Genomic DNA, 15,250 nt, shown 5'->3' on the forward strand with positions numbered 1-15,250 from the left:
CCTCGGAGTGTGGTGTCAGGAAAAAAACCTCTCATTCAATGTCAACAAAACAAAGGAGATGATCGTGGACTTCAGGAAACAGCAGAGGGAGCAGCCCCCTATCCACATCGACAGGACAGTGGTGGAGATGGTGGAACGTTTTAAGTCCCTCAGAGTACACATCACGTACAAACTGAAATGGTCCACCCACACAGACAGCGGGTGAAGAAGGTGCAGCAGCGCCCAAAAACACAAACTTTTACAGATGCACAATCGAGAACATCTTGTCGGGCGGCAACTGCTCCGCCCACAACCGTAAGGCTCTCCAGAGGGTAGTGAGGTCTGCACAACGCATCACCGGGGGCAAACTACGTGCCATCCAGGACACCTACACCATCTGATGTCACAGGAAGGCCAAAAAGAACATCAAGGACAACAACCACCCGAGCCACTGCCTGTTCATCCCGCTATCATCCAGAAGGCGAGGTCAGTACAGGTGCATCAAAGCGGGGACCGAGAGACTGAATAACAGCTTCTATCTCAAGGCCATCAGACTGTTAAACATCCACCACTAACATTGAGTGGCTGCTGCCAACATACTGACTCAACTCTAGCCACTTTAATAATGGAAAAATTGATGTAATAAATGTATCACTAGCCACTTTAAACAATGCCACTTTATATAATGTTTACATACCCTACATTACTCATCTCATATGTATATACTGTTCTATATCATCTACTGCATCTTGCCTATGCCGTTCGGCCATCACTCATTCATATATTTTTACGTACATATTCTTATTCATTCCTTTACTCTTGTGTGTGTATAAGGTAGTTGTGAAATTGTTAGGTTAGATTACTTGTTAGATATTACTGCATGGTCAGAACTAGAAGCACAAGCATTTCGCTACACTCGCATTAACATCTGCTAACCATATGTATGTGACAAATAACATTTGATTTGATTTAAATGAAAGATGAAGAGACAAGTTTTTCGGTTTTCAGAAATGCGTATTCTCCAGATATTGAAAAATACATTTAGGTCATTGATTCTATAGCCGAATTTCAACTGCACATACATTCTCAATGAAGTAAGCATTATATCACAATAATTATTTTTCAAGCCTCTTACTTTAGTAAAGTGGAGCCAACTGAAGATTGCAACATAATGTATTATTGCTCACATGCACTTATGTTACCTTTTTCAAAAGCTTTAAAACTGGCAGCGAAGATGTTCAATGTAGTCCAACCTACAGAATAAATCAACAGACCACCAACAGACAAATATTTTCTTTTCTTGCTATGACTGTGATATGTTGTTAGTTGAATGCACATTCTGTAGATGTAAGGGCATCTACAGAATGACTAAAATGTAAATGTAAAAACAAACTCTTGCAAAGTATGTTGGGTATTATTCTAATGAACCCCACCCCCAAACATATCTGAACGAATCATAGACGGCTATGTTCCACAAGTTTGAACATCACAGTACAGTTTAGTACAGTAGAGCACAGAAAAGTAGAGTAGAGTATAGTATGGTACAGTAGAGTTTAATATAGTAGAGTACAGTAAAGTTACATTTAGTAGAGTACCATACAGTTTAGTTCAGTAGAATACAGTACAGTAGAGTTGAATTCAGTAGAGCACAGTATAATTTAGTTCAGTCGAGTACATTAGAGTGAAGGTACAATACAGTACACTATACTTCTCTTTACCTCACTGTACTGTAGTGTGCTCTACTGTATTGTACTATACTTAGCTTTTCTTTACAGTACTGTAATGTACTGTACTCCGCTGTACTGTGCTGTCCAATCTTGTGAAACAAAAAGACTTCAATGTTTGGGCCAAATCAAGGCCGACCCGGATCAAATCTGAACCAACTAGAAAAGTACAGTTCTTGACGAAAATGTGCTGTGCTTATAGCTTGTTTTAAAGTATTTATGGTTGTGAAATAAGTTATAGTAGTGGTAGTGACTGGTTGTAGTTGAAAAGTAGGTAGATGGATTGGTTGAATTTGTCACGTTGGTATAAGGGATCGGGAGACAGGTGCAGGAATGCGTAATAGGGGTTTTTATTTACCCAAATTACAGCATGCCATGTAAATGCATGGGAACAAAGACCAAACACACAGATATACAAAACACAGGGTTGAGACCCAAACAAAAGAGCGAGGAGTACCTCGAATAAATACACAAGCACACAATGATACCACATGGGACAAGACCCGTAATCATCTGTGCAATACACATGGCACGAAAGCCAAAACACCCCAGCACAGGTACTCACATGACCAACAGACATTGGAACAATAATCAACAGCCCAATGGTGAAACAAAGGGCACATTTATACAAATACAATCAGTGGGAATGGGGACCAAGTGTGCGTAATGCCACAGTTCCGGAGGGATCGGTGACAGAATGATCGATTTTTTGATTGATTGGAGAGGATGAAGATGGTGCAGACAGAGATGGTTGCCTCGCTTTGAGTCCTTAGGAAACTATGCAGTATTTAGTTTTTAATGTATTATTTCTTACATTGTTACCCCAGGAAATCTTAAGTCTTATTACATACAGCCGGGAAGAACTATTGAATATAAGAGCGACGTCAACTTACCAACATTACGACCAGGAATACGACTTTCCCGAAGCGGATCCTCTGTTTGGACCACCACCCAGGACAATGGATCTAATCCCAGAAGCCAACCAAAAACAACGGCGCCGCAGACGGAGCAGCCTCCTGGTCAGGCTCCGTAGATGTGCATGTCGCCCACCGCTCCTGAGTATACTACTCACCAATGTCTGGTTCCTTGACAACAAGGTAGACAGAATTTTAGCAAGGATTGCCTTCTAGAGAGACATCAGAGATTGTAACATTCTCTGTTTCACAGAAACATGGCGCTCTCGGGATATGTTGTTGTAATCGGTTCAGCCACCGGGCTTCACCATGCATCGCTCCAAAAGAGATGAACACCTCTCTGGGAAGAGGAAGGGCGGTGGTGTATGCTTCATCATTAACGACTCATGGTGTGATCATAACAACATACAGGAACTCAAGTCCTTCTGCTCACCCGACCTAGAATTTCTTATAATCAAATACCGGCCATATTACCTCCCAAGAGAATTCTCGTCAGTTATTGTCACAGCTGCATACATTCCCCCTCAAGCAGACACCATGATGGCCCTCAAGGAACTTCACTGGACTCTATGTAACTGGAAACCATATATCCGAGGCTGCATTTATTGTAGCTGGGGATTTAAACAAAGCAAATTTGAGAACACGGCTACCTATATTCTATCAGCATATTAATTGCAGTACTCGTGGGGGTAATACACTCGATCGCTGCTACTCTAACTTCCGCGATGCATACAAAGTCCTCCGACCAATCCGACCACGACACCGTCTTGCTCCTACTGTCTTATAGGCAGAAACTCAAACAGGATGTACCAGTGACTAGAACCATTGAACGCTGGTCTGACCAATCAGAATCCACGTTTCAAGATTGTTTTGATCACGCAGACTGGGAAATGTTCCGGTCAGCCTCAGAGAACAACTTCACTCTATATGCTGACTGGGTGAGTGAGTTTATAAGGAAGTGCATTGGAGATGTTGTACCCACTGTGACTATTAAAACCTACCCTAACCAGAAACCATAGATGGATGGCAGCATTCGCACAAAACTGAAAGCGTGAACCACTGCATTTAACCATGGAAAGAGGTCTGGGAATATAGCTGAATATAAAAAGTGAAGTTATTCCCTTAAGTCAATCAAACAAGTGAAATGCCAGTACACAAGGACAAAGTGGAGTCGCAATTCAATGGCTCAGACATGAGGCGTATGTGGCAGGGTCTACAGGAAATTCCCGGACTACAAAAAGAAAACCAGCCACTTCACGGAAACCAACGTCACGCTTCCAGACAAACTTAACACCTTCTTTGCCCGCTTTGAGGATAACACAGTGCCACCGTCGCGGCCCGCTAACAAGGACTGCGCCCCTCTCCTTCTCTGTGGCCGACGTGAGTAAAACATTTAAACATGTTAACTCTCGCAAGGCTGCTTACTGGCCACCTTAGACCCACTTCAGTTTGCGTACCGCCCCAACAGGTTCACAGACGACGCAATCGTCATCACACTTCACACTGCCCTAACCTATCTGGACAAGAGGAATACCTATGTAAGAATGCTGTTCATTGGCTATTGCTCAGCATTCATCACCATAGTACCTTCCAAGCTCATCATGAAGCTCGGGGCCCTGGCTCTGAACCCCACCCTTTGCAACTGGGTCCTAGACTTCCTGACGGGCCGCCCCCCAGGTGGTGAAGGTAGGAAACAACATCTCCACTTTTCTGATCTTCAACACTGGGGCCCCACAAGGGTATGTGCTCAGACCCCTCCTGTACTCCCTGTTCATCCACGACTGCGTGGCCATGCATGCCTCCAACTCAATCATCAAGTTTGCAGACGACACTACAGTGGTAGGTAGGCTTGATTACCAACACCGATGAGACCGCCTACAGGGAGGAGGTGAGGGCACTCGGAGTGTGGTGTCAGGAAGGGGAGGGTCTGGGTGGGCATCTGGCCGTGGTGGCGGCTCTGGCGTGGGACATGGACCCCACTCCACCATAGTAATTTCCCTCTTCAAGGGCCTCTTTAGAGTGGCGACCCTCGCCTCTGCCCTTGGGTCTAAGACCCTAATTAAAGGCCCCACTGGACTGAGGGGCAGCTCCGGACTGAGGGGCAGCTCCGGACTGATTGACGGCTCTGGCGGCTACTGGCTGGCTGACGGCTCTGGCGGCTCCTGGCTGACTGACGGCTCTGGCAGGTCCTGGCTGACTGACGGCTCTGGCAGGTCCTGGCTGACTGACGGTTCTGGCAGCTTCTGGCTGACTGGCAGCTCAGGACTGGCGGGAGACTCTGGCGGCTCAGGACTGGCGGGAGACTCTGGCGGCTCAGGACTGGCGGGAGACTCTGGCGGCTCAGGACTGGCGGGAGACTCTGGCGGCTCAGGACTGGCGGGAGACTCTGGCGGCTCAGGACTGGCGGGAGACTCTGGCGGCTCAGGACTGGCGGAGCACCTGTAGGGATGTGATGGAGAGACAGCCTGGTGCGGGGGGCTGCCACCGGAGGGCTGGTGCGTGGAGGTGGCACCGGATAGACCGGACCGTGAAGGTGTACTGGAGGTCTTGAGAGCAGGGCTGGCACCATCCGCACTGGTGGGATCCTCACCCTAGCCCGGCAGATGCTGGGAGCTGGGATGTAGCGCACCGGGCTAAGCACACGTACTGGGGACACCGTGCGCTCCACCACATAACACTGTGCCTGACCAGTACAACGCCCGCCATGGTAAGCACAGCTCTGAGAACTGTAACGCCGAGCTGGCACAGGGCGTGCAGGGCTAGGGAGGCGTACAGGAGGCCTGGTGCGTGGGGCTGGCACAGTCCTCACCAGACTGCTAGCACGCACCTCAGGACGAGTATGGGAGAGCTGACCCAGGTGACATCAAATCCCCGACACGCTCCGTCGGGCGGATGTCGTGCCTCAGGCACCAACACAGCACCTCCCTCAACTCTCTCTCCTCCAATCTCCCCATTAACTCCTTCACTGTCTCTGCTTCGCTCACCTCCAATACCGCCCTGACCGGCTCTAGTTCCATCCATGGCTCCTTATAGTAAGCAGGGGGAGTTTGCTCAGGCCTGACTCCTGACTCTGCCACACTCTCCCTGTGCCCCCTCCCCCCCAATACATTTTTGGGGCTGCCTCTCGGGCTTCCAGCCGCGCTGCCGTGCTGCCTCCTCATACCGGCTCCTCTATGCTTTCGCTGCCTCCAGCTCTGCTTTGGGGTGGCGATATTCCCCTGGCTGTGCCCAGGGTCTTTCGCCGTCTAGAATCTCCTCCCAATTCCAGTCCTGCGATTTTTGCCGCTGCTGCTGCTGGCCGTTACCACGCTACTTGGTCCATTGTAGGTGGGTTATTCAATCACAAACAAACAAACAACAAATAAAACAACAAACAAAACAACACAAAACAAGACGAACGTGACTGCTATCAAAACACTGTGCTAACATGCAACGTAACATAGACAATAACCCACGAACCACAATACAAAACAGGCTACCTAAATATGGTTCCCAATCAGGGGAACCCAATCAGAGACAACGACAAACACCTGCCACTGATTGAGAACCATATCAGGCCAAAACACATAGAAACAGACTAACTAGACATGCAACATAGAATGCCCACTGTCATTCTGCCCCTGAACAGGCAGTTAACCCGCTGTTCCTAGGCCGTCATTGAAAATAAGAATTTGTGCTTAACTGACTTGCCTAGTTAAATAAAGGCTAAAAAAAAAAAAAAAAAAAATGCAGAATAATATCACACCCGGACCAAACAAAACATAGAAACAAACAATGCAAATAATGGTCAGAGTGTGACAAATAAAATAAAAACATTTGCTTTATAAGTAGTGCATGATCTTAGGTTGGCAGCACATACATTCTAAGAGATTTCATTATTTTTAACCAAATGTTGCAATTGCGATTTGACTTGTGATTTAGAGCAAAACATTTGGGTGAACTGGAAATAGAAAATTATTCAAATTCTATGGTTGGAATATAATAGTGGGCACTTCGAATACAGTTTGACATGACAACAAATTAAAATGCCAGGTAGGCGTTATTGTGACAGGGTAGGAACCAAAGGATTGACAAGTGTTTCCTACTGGACCCTATAATCTTTGGCTACATTGAATGTTTTCTCTTAGCGACTTCATGTAGCTGACATATTCTTGCTTTGCGTATTCCTTTTTGATTTAGAAGATACTGTGCCAGAAATAACATGTAGATGTACAGTACCATTCAAAAGTTTGGACACATCTACTCATTCAAGGGTTTTTCTTTATTTTTACTATTTTCTACATTGTACAACTATGAATTGCCACATTATTCCATATGTGTTAACTTTGGGGAAGGCCTTTCCTGTTTCAGCATGACAATGCCCCCGTGCACAAAGTGAGGTCCACGCAGAAATGGTTTGTCAAGATCGGTGTGGAAGAACTTGACTGGCCTGCACAGAGCTCTGACCTCAACTCCATTGAACACCTTTGGGACTATTTGGAATGCAGACTGCGAGCCAGGCCCAATCACCCCTCATCAGTGCCTGACCTGACTAATGCGCTTGTGGCTGAATGGAAGCAAGTACCCGCAGCAATGTTCCAACATCTAGTGGAAAGCCTTCCCAGAAGAGTAGAGGCTGTTATAGCAGCCTGTGTGGATGTTGAAATCAGGGCCAGTCCAGACTGGACAAAATCTGAACCAAACATAGATGGCTATGATTGGTTCATGCTTTGTCTGGTCTGGACCAAAAATAACTGTCCTTGGACCGAGGCCGGTCCGGACTGCACCAAAAAAAGACGTTGCTGACGGTAAATGCTTAGTGGGTAGTAACTCATAACAATTCTTTTCTCACAACTCCTGTGTGCTGTTGTAGGTCGACACCCACATCCATGCTGCTGCCTGCATGAACCAGAAGCACCTCCTGCGCTTCATCAAGAAGTCTTACCAGATGGACGCTGACCGTGTTGTGCAAAACGTCAAGGGCAAAGATGTGACCATGAAGGAGCTGTTCGCCAACCTCAATCTGCACCCCTATGACCTCACTGTCGATTCTCTGGATGTGCACGCTGTGAGTCATACTGCTAGCTAGTTTAGCGATCAAAGGGGGAAAGCAGTCCTGTGACCACAGGGCAAGTGCGCTCCTACCTCCTGTGTCAAAGGTCCAGACCTCTTGGCAGAAGCCATTGAAAGCTTACATAGTAAGCTGCATACGTTGAAACTATGCATCTTTGATATTTTGATACTTTTTCCAATGTGAACACTCATTGGTCTTACGTGCTTCTCTCTCGCTCATGTCTAAAGGGCAGACAAACCTTTCAACGTTTTGACAAGTTCAATGCTAAGTACAACCCTGTGGGAGCTAGTGAGCTGCGTGACCTGTACATGAAGACGGAGAACTACATCGATGGAGAGTACTTTGCCAGGATCATTAAGGTTAGACTCAGCTATGGCTTAGTTAGTTCCCTTTTGTAAACATCGCTTGATTACAAACAGCTGATTCTATATTTTTCGCACCCAGGAAGTGGCCTCTGATCTGGAGGATGCCAGGTACCAATACGCAGAGCCCCGTCTGTCCATCTATGGCTGCAACCCTAATGAGTGGACCAAGCTCTCAGGCTGGTTCAACAAGCACAGAGTCTTCTCCCCTCAACTCAAGTGGATGATTCAAGTGCCCAGGATCTAGTAAGTTGTATCTCTCTGTTCTTCAGTGAATGTGCTCTTACCCTTTTTGCACCCTTTGGCAAGTTTAGCAAACTCAGTATAAAATCCTACTCTTTTATGGGTACTTGGCCCTCCAAGTAAAAAACAATCTTTTTTTAAATGGCTCTCTAAATAATGAAATTTGTACATTTAGAATAAGGTCTGAAGAACATGTTTATTACCATGGCATGTCATGTTTGTAAATTACTAACTGCTCATTCTCTGTACTTCCACCTCAGTGACATCTTCAGAGGCAGGAACTTCGTGCCTCACTTTGGAAAGATGCTGGAGAACATCTTCCTGCCTGTATTCCAGGCCACCATTGAACCCCACGCCAACCCTGAGCTCAGCATCTTCCTCAAGCATGTGAGTGAGACTGGCATGAGGAACCAGGGATGAAGGAGGTTTACATTTTGAAGCTGCAATATGCAACTTTTTGTGCAACCTGAACTAATTCACATAGAAATGTGTGTTATAGATCTGTCATTCTCATTTAAAGAAAGTCTAAGAAGTGGTAGATATGTTCTATGTGCACTATTTCTGTGCTTACCTTTCTCAAGTTTTGTTTTTTGCGTCTTTTACTTTCGATTTTGTAAATCAGCTTCAACCTGAAAATACAATATTTTTGGTTATGGAAAATATATTTCACAGCGTTTTAGATGTTACAATGATTCTCTACATTATACTTGCTTGTTTTGTCACACAAACTGAAATTAGGCAAACTATTTGAATTTTAGCAACCAGGAAATGGCGGAGCAATTTCTGCATAGTTAATACTTTCAAGGGGTAGTTCACTTAAATGTCCTAATTCATGATTGTTCTCCGGCCTTGATGGAAATGTTATCAGAAGGTAGGAATTTGAGTTTTAAAATGTGTTTTTTACATTTTCAATCACTTAAAAAGAGAAGAAGTTTGGTATGATATATGAAGAAAATAAATTGAATAGCAAGGCAATCTCTTCGTTCTCAATCTTCCTCTGCTCTGTAGGTGACAGGTTTCGACAGTGTGGATGACGAGTCCAAGCACAGTGGTCACATGTTCTGCACCAAGAGCCCCAAACCAGAGGAGTGGAACATTGTCAAGAACCCCTCCTACACTTACTACATCTACTACATGTATGCCAACATCACTATGATCAATCATCTCCGCAAGTGAGTATTGCATGTCAAATCACAACCCACTGAGCACACAATGGTTGAGCCAACATGGAATAGACGTTGAATTGATATCTGTGCTCAGTGGGAATCCACACGTCCTTCAAGAAATTGTTGCATGAAAAGTATAAATCAAATATGATACACTCATATCATTGTCTGTTTTGTGTTTTTGTTTGCATTCTAGGGCTAGGGGAATGAACACCTTCCAGTTCAGGCCCCACTGTGGAGAGGCTGGAGCCGTCACCCATCTGCTGGCCTCCTTCATGACAGCTGACAACATCTCTCACGGCCTCAATCTCAAGAAGGTCCGTAGCCTCTCCAAACAAAATGGCCTCCTCTGTTTCTTTGATAATATCAAAACCTAAACACATTACACAACTAACTCCTGTGGTCCTGCTCCCGCTCAACAGAGCCCTGTGTTGCAGTACCTCTACTTCCTGGCCCAGATTCCCATTGCCATGTCTCCACTCAGCAACAACAGTCTCTTCCTGGAGTATGCCAAGAGTCCTCTTCTGGAGTTCCTCAAGAAGGGCCTGATCGTCTCCCTGTCCACGGATGACCCCATGCAGTTCCACTACACCAGGGTGAGGCCAGACTGGGAGCCTGTCTGGTAGTGTGTGTGTGTTGTGTAGAAAGATATTTACCTGTTTTGGTACGCTCTTGGTTATTGTTGGTGCATTATGCGCCAATCAACTGCCCCAAGGTTCCATTCAGTTCAAAATGGTAATGGCTGATTTTTAAGCTGATCCTAAATCGGTTCTAGAGAGTAATTGAGACGCCAAGCTCACTCTGCTCTGACTGTGTGTCCTCAGGAGCCCCTGATGGAGGAGTACGCCATTGCAGCCCAGGTGTTCAAGCTCAGCACCTGTGACATGTGTGAGATCTCCAGGAACAGTGTGCTGCAGAGCGGCTTGTCTGATGAGGTAATAAACACAAGAGACAACAAACAGGATAGACAATATACTACCTCATAGACCCACAATTTAGCCACACTTTGTAAGACCTGAACCATTATTATTTTACACAAAGACATTATATTTTGTTACATTACAATCTACATTAAAGTACGAGTTCAATCATAGTATAGACTAGTTGGATGACAGCACTGTAATAGACTGCCATGGCTAATTGCCATCATAACATCTTAAGAACCAAAACGTGTTTCCTTGGTTTCTTTCTACAGGAGAAGACTCACTTCCTTGGTTCCGACTATCTGAAGGAGGGCCCTGAGGGCAATGACATACGCAAGACCAATGTCGCCCAGATCCGTATGGCCTATCGTTACGAGACATTGTGCTATGAGCTCAACCTTATTAAGGAGGGTCTGAAGACTGAGTGAACAATCTGAGATGTTATGTTTTATGGTGATGGCCCCTGCTAAATGTACCGATTATTTAAGACAACCTTCTTGTGTACTGGCGTTCCCTCCATGGTAAACCACATAATCTATTTATTAGAATAGCTATTAGTGTCATCTGTTGTCTGTGTGCAACTAATATCAATTTAACACAGTTTGCATATAGTGATTGGTTAGTGCTATCTGGGATCTTTAGGACTTCCCTACCCTTAACCATAACCTTTACAAATTTCAACTTCAAAGGGGTAGGGACATCACAAGAATACCAGATAGCACAGATCTATAATGATAATCCTGTTTGTGTCTGTTGTATTCCCTATTTTAATTTGATTGGTTTCACTGGCCTTGTACTTGTTTATGAATGCGTGAAAACAATTGCTCTTTCTAGATGTGTCATATTGTGGGGGACACAATTGCAAGAATGATTTGAAATAAATAAATGTTCAAATAAATATCATTTGATTTCTGTATTAATATTTTTTGTCAAACCAAACCACAACAGAATTGATTTGCTGAAATGTAGGCGCTTGCCCTGTCTGTTCCTTATTTCTGAGTGAATGCAAATGACATCTTCCTGTGATTGTGTCAATTGGCCTTCTCCTACAAATCAAGACAGCCATTCGTTGGATGAGACAGCAAGAGTTGACGACGCCTCTTAGCTCACAGAATTATTATGGAGCCCCCTGAAAAGTTTCTCACTTAATTAGAGTTGTACCACTAGCTAATATCTCGGTGCCTGCTTAATGTTATTCCTTACTGTCCAAGACTGGTGAACGGAAGTTGGAAGTAAATAGACGTTTTTGCTCTTAAAAGAAGACATGTTGGTGATAGCTAGCTACAGCTAGCTTTAGCGGCTAATCAGCTAAAGGGGAATGTGTGGCAACTAACTAGTGCAATGGAACGCCCGATTTGGAATTCGTCGAGAAACACTTGTAGTGAGTCAACTGGGACGAAGATTATAGCTAATATTGATGTATAAAACCAACCACTACAAACAGGGAACAGGTCTAATTTGCCGTTTACGATACTTTTTGCTATTAAAGAAGTTGGGATTGCTGCAAGCGACCTCGAGAGAAACCAATTGGAGGTGGGTAATACATATCGCTACGATTCAATGGATTAAAAACAAATCATTTGTCTGAGATTAGACATTTTGTTTGGTGTCCCACGGTGTCTGATCTCACATCCAACTTACTGATTTAGCTACAAGTTATCAGTAACTTGTTATAACGTGTTGCATTGATTACACATTTGTCACAATCAATGAATTTAACATGAATCTGCTGGTTTAATTGAATGTTCTAACCTCGTCGTGCATGGCATTATTTATTTGTTGATTTAATCTAACCTACTACTTGTAAATTAATTACATCTGTTGATGAGCCTAATCTTAATTGAATGTAAACAGGACAGTTCATCTCTGCGTATATTTACAGACACATTGTGGCTGGGGTGAGATCAGCACCAGTGTAAGAATTAAAATACATTCCATGGGGTGAGATCAGAACCAGGGTAAGAATTAAAATACATTCCACATGACCTAATATAAACCGCATTGACTGTTTACTGAAACAACCCATCACTCCTTACCCCTTTTGTACCCCACCTAGGGCAAGTTTTGTCATGCAGCTATTCTTGACGAGGGCGGTTTATGGTTGTTTTGAAGGTGCAATTAGGTATAATTTATGTTGGTAAGTGATGACGGGTTATTTTGGTCTTGATGATCCCTGTTTGGATTCTACTGGAGTAACATTGTTGTTTGGATTCCACTGCAAGTTTTAAAGGTACCCTGGAATGACAAAATGTCCATCCTTCATGATGGTTCAAACCCCCCAGACTCCTTTTGAATGGGGGAAAAACCAAGAAGTTGATATCTGTGTAACTGCAAATCTAATTATACCTGTTAAACAATACTGAAACCTAAGCTTCTAAATGGGTGCAAGTCTCCCAAACCGTAATTATGGACAGTCTGCTGATCCTTTGTTTCTTAGTCTCAGGAAACACAGACTAGGCCTTCCTGCATAACACACACAAATAAAGCAAGTGGGTCAGAGTGATAAGTGACAGTTTAAAGTGTAGGATGGGTCCTGGCTATGAGACTCCACTACGTACATTGGATTTAGGTCAAACCAAACAAAAGCTTCATTTGTGGAGCCTGACTGACCTGTCTCTGGTCAAATTTATTCCCCTGCACCCTCCTAGCTGGAATGCAGCACATAGAATCATTATTATCATGAGCATCACTGGAATTTCACCATGTCTCCCTTCTCTAAATGCTTTCAACGTGATGTGCATCGTGTCTAAGTGCTTTGCTTCCAGCAAACAGAGTACAGTAAAGGAAGCAGTAACAGGAGTTCAATATATTTAGGCAAGATTTCACATAAGGACGTGGGCCTCTCCGTACAGTTTGGATGGTGCATACAATGAGGGCTGTGCAAGATCATAAATATCAGTATTGCATGCCAAACTGTTCAGTTGTAGTTTTAGCGCAAGTTAAATAAATGCATTATGGAGTAATTCACTCTGAGGGACTCAATGTCAATGCAATGTTTCAGTAGTCCATTCCTATCAAATAATCTACTAGGCCTAAAATAATTAATTTAGCTAAGAGTTTACAACCATATAGAATATATTTTACAGTGTATATGCCATTTAGCAGACGCTTTTATCCAAAGCGACTTATGTGTATGTGTGCATACATTCTACGTATGGGTGGTCCCGGGAATCGAACCCACTACCCTGGCGTTACAAGCGCCATGCTCTACCAACTGAGCTACAGAAGGACCATAAGACATCACTGTGGCTGTGATGTGGATATACTGGAATCCTTCATAATTTATCTTAGTTGTTTGTGCACGTGAATGCATCCGTGCTCCAATCTTCAGTTAATGTTTATGGCGCTTAAGCCTAGGCATTCTGAAGTCAAGATAAAAATACTTGGAATACCCATCCTGGCATCTTTCCTGATCTACAGAAAGAGACTTTTTGAGATGAGAGTAAATTAGATTTAATGTTTTAATCTATCATGGTGTTCTGTAATGGGACAGCTGTGGTTAAGGATGGGAGAGGGGTTTAGCCAACTCCTCTGCTCTGGGGGAGGGCAGACTTCACTCTGGCTGCACAAAGCTCCTGTGCCTTGTTCCTGCCGTTGTTTTATTTCCTCCTCCTGGTTTTATTTTTGGCTACTGACCTTGACAGGAGCCTATCCTCTCCAGCTTCCTCTGGCCGAACACATCCCATACGCCTTCCACTGTCTCAGGAGTGTGCTGTTGAAAGATAGTGCCTTCAGAAAGTATTCATACCCCTTGACTTATTCCACATTTTGTTGTGTTACAGCCTGAATTCAAAATGGATTAAATATATTATTTTCACTCAACCATCTACACACACTACTCCATAATGACAAAGTGAAAACATGTTTTTAGAAATTGTTGCAAATGTATTGAAAATGAAATAAAGAAATCTCATTTACACAAGTATTCTCAACCCTTTGCTATTACACTCCAAATTGAGCTCAAGTGCATCCAATTTTATTTGATCATCCTTGATGTTGCTACAACTTGAATGAATTCCACCTGTGGCCAATTAAATTGTTTGGACATGGTTTAGAAAAACACCTGTCTAAACAGTTGAAAGTGCATGTTGGAGCAGAAACTCCACCATGAAGTCCAATGAATGGTCTGTAGATCACAGTGAGAGAATTGTGATGAATATATCTGGGGATGGGTATAAAACAATTTGTAGAGTGATGAAAGTTTCCAAGAGCACAGTGATCTTCATCATTGGGAAATTGAGAAAATATGGAACTACCTAGACTCTGCCAAGAGCTGGCCAACTGACCAAACTGAGCAACCGGGCAAGAAGTACTTCGCAGAAAGTTTTAAACTGTCAAGAGGAGTAAAACAAGGTTGTCCTCTATTGGTATATATATTTACTATTGCCATCGAAATGTTGGCTGTTCAAATCAGATCCAACAATTAATATATTTAGGGATTGGAAATCCATGGTTTAAAAACAAAGGTGTCATTGTACGCTGATGATTCATGTTTTCTTTTAAATACAAAAATTAGAATCACTCCACAGCCTCATAGAGGATCTAGATACTTTTTCTAACCTCTGGATTAAAACCAGATTATGCTAATATTTATGATTATACTATACACAATATTACGTGTTGGATCACACAAAAAATACAACCTTCACATTACCGTGTAGTTTACCAATAAAATGGTCTGATGTGGACATACTCGGTATACATATACCGAAAGAAAGAAATGATCTCACTCCAATACATTTTTATAGAAAGTTAGCAAAAATAGATACATGTTGCTACCATGGAAAAGAAAATACCTGTCTATTTGTGGAAAAACCACCCTCATTAACTCTTTAGTCATATCACAGTTGACCTATTTGCTTATGATTTTGCCTACACAAAGAGAT

The 15,250-nt window shown here is 43.5% G+C and overlaps 2 protein-coding genes across 5 annotated transcripts in view; both read left to right on the forward strand.

Moving 5' to 3' along the window:
* The window catches only part of LOC118360966 (AMP deaminase 1-like), a 36,777-nt gene extending 25,510 nt beyond the window's left edge, over positions 1-11,267 (forward strand). For all 3 annotated transcript variants that reach the window (XM_052482680.1, XM_035740596.1, XM_052482681.1), the window contains exons 7-15: positions 7,470-7,664; positions 7,898-8,029; positions 8,115-8,278; positions 8,536-8,662; positions 9,284-9,447; positions 9,638-9,758; positions 9,864-10,037; positions 10,266-10,376; positions 10,637-11,267. In XM_052482680.1, the coding sequence (XP_052338640.1) occupies positions 7,470-7,664; positions 7,898-8,029; positions 8,115-8,278; positions 8,536-8,662; positions 9,284-9,447; positions 9,638-9,758; positions 9,864-10,037; positions 10,266-10,376; positions 10,637-10,792 (1,344 nt within the window). In that variant the 3' untranslated portion in view covers positions 10,793-11,267. The remainder of the gene's footprint in view (positions 1-7,469; positions 7,665-7,897; positions 8,030-8,114; positions 8,279-8,535; positions 8,663-9,283; positions 9,448-9,637; positions 9,759-9,863; positions 10,038-10,265; positions 10,377-10,636) is intronic.
* Positions 11,268-11,431: 164 nt separating this feature from the next.
* The window catches only part of dennd2c (DENN/MADD domain containing 2C), a 37,639-nt gene continuing 33,820 nt past the window's right edge, over positions 11,432-15,250 (forward strand). The window contains exons 1-2 of one of the 2 annotated variants that reach the window (XM_035740598.2): positions 11,432-11,897; positions 12,247-12,322. The gene's annotated coding sequence lies outside the window, so the exon portion shown is untranslated. The remainder of the gene's footprint in view (positions 11,898-12,246; positions 12,323-15,250) is intronic. The other variant, XM_035740597.2, reaches the window with a different exon arrangement.

Source organism: Oncorhynchus keta, chromosome 28 (genome assembly GCF_023373465.1).
Source record: "Oncorhynchus keta strain PuntledgeMale-10-30-2019 chromosome 28, Oket_V2, whole genome shotgun sequence".
NCBI lineage: Eukaryota > Metazoa > Chordata > Actinopteri > Salmoniformes > Salmonidae > Oncorhynchus > Oncorhynchus keta.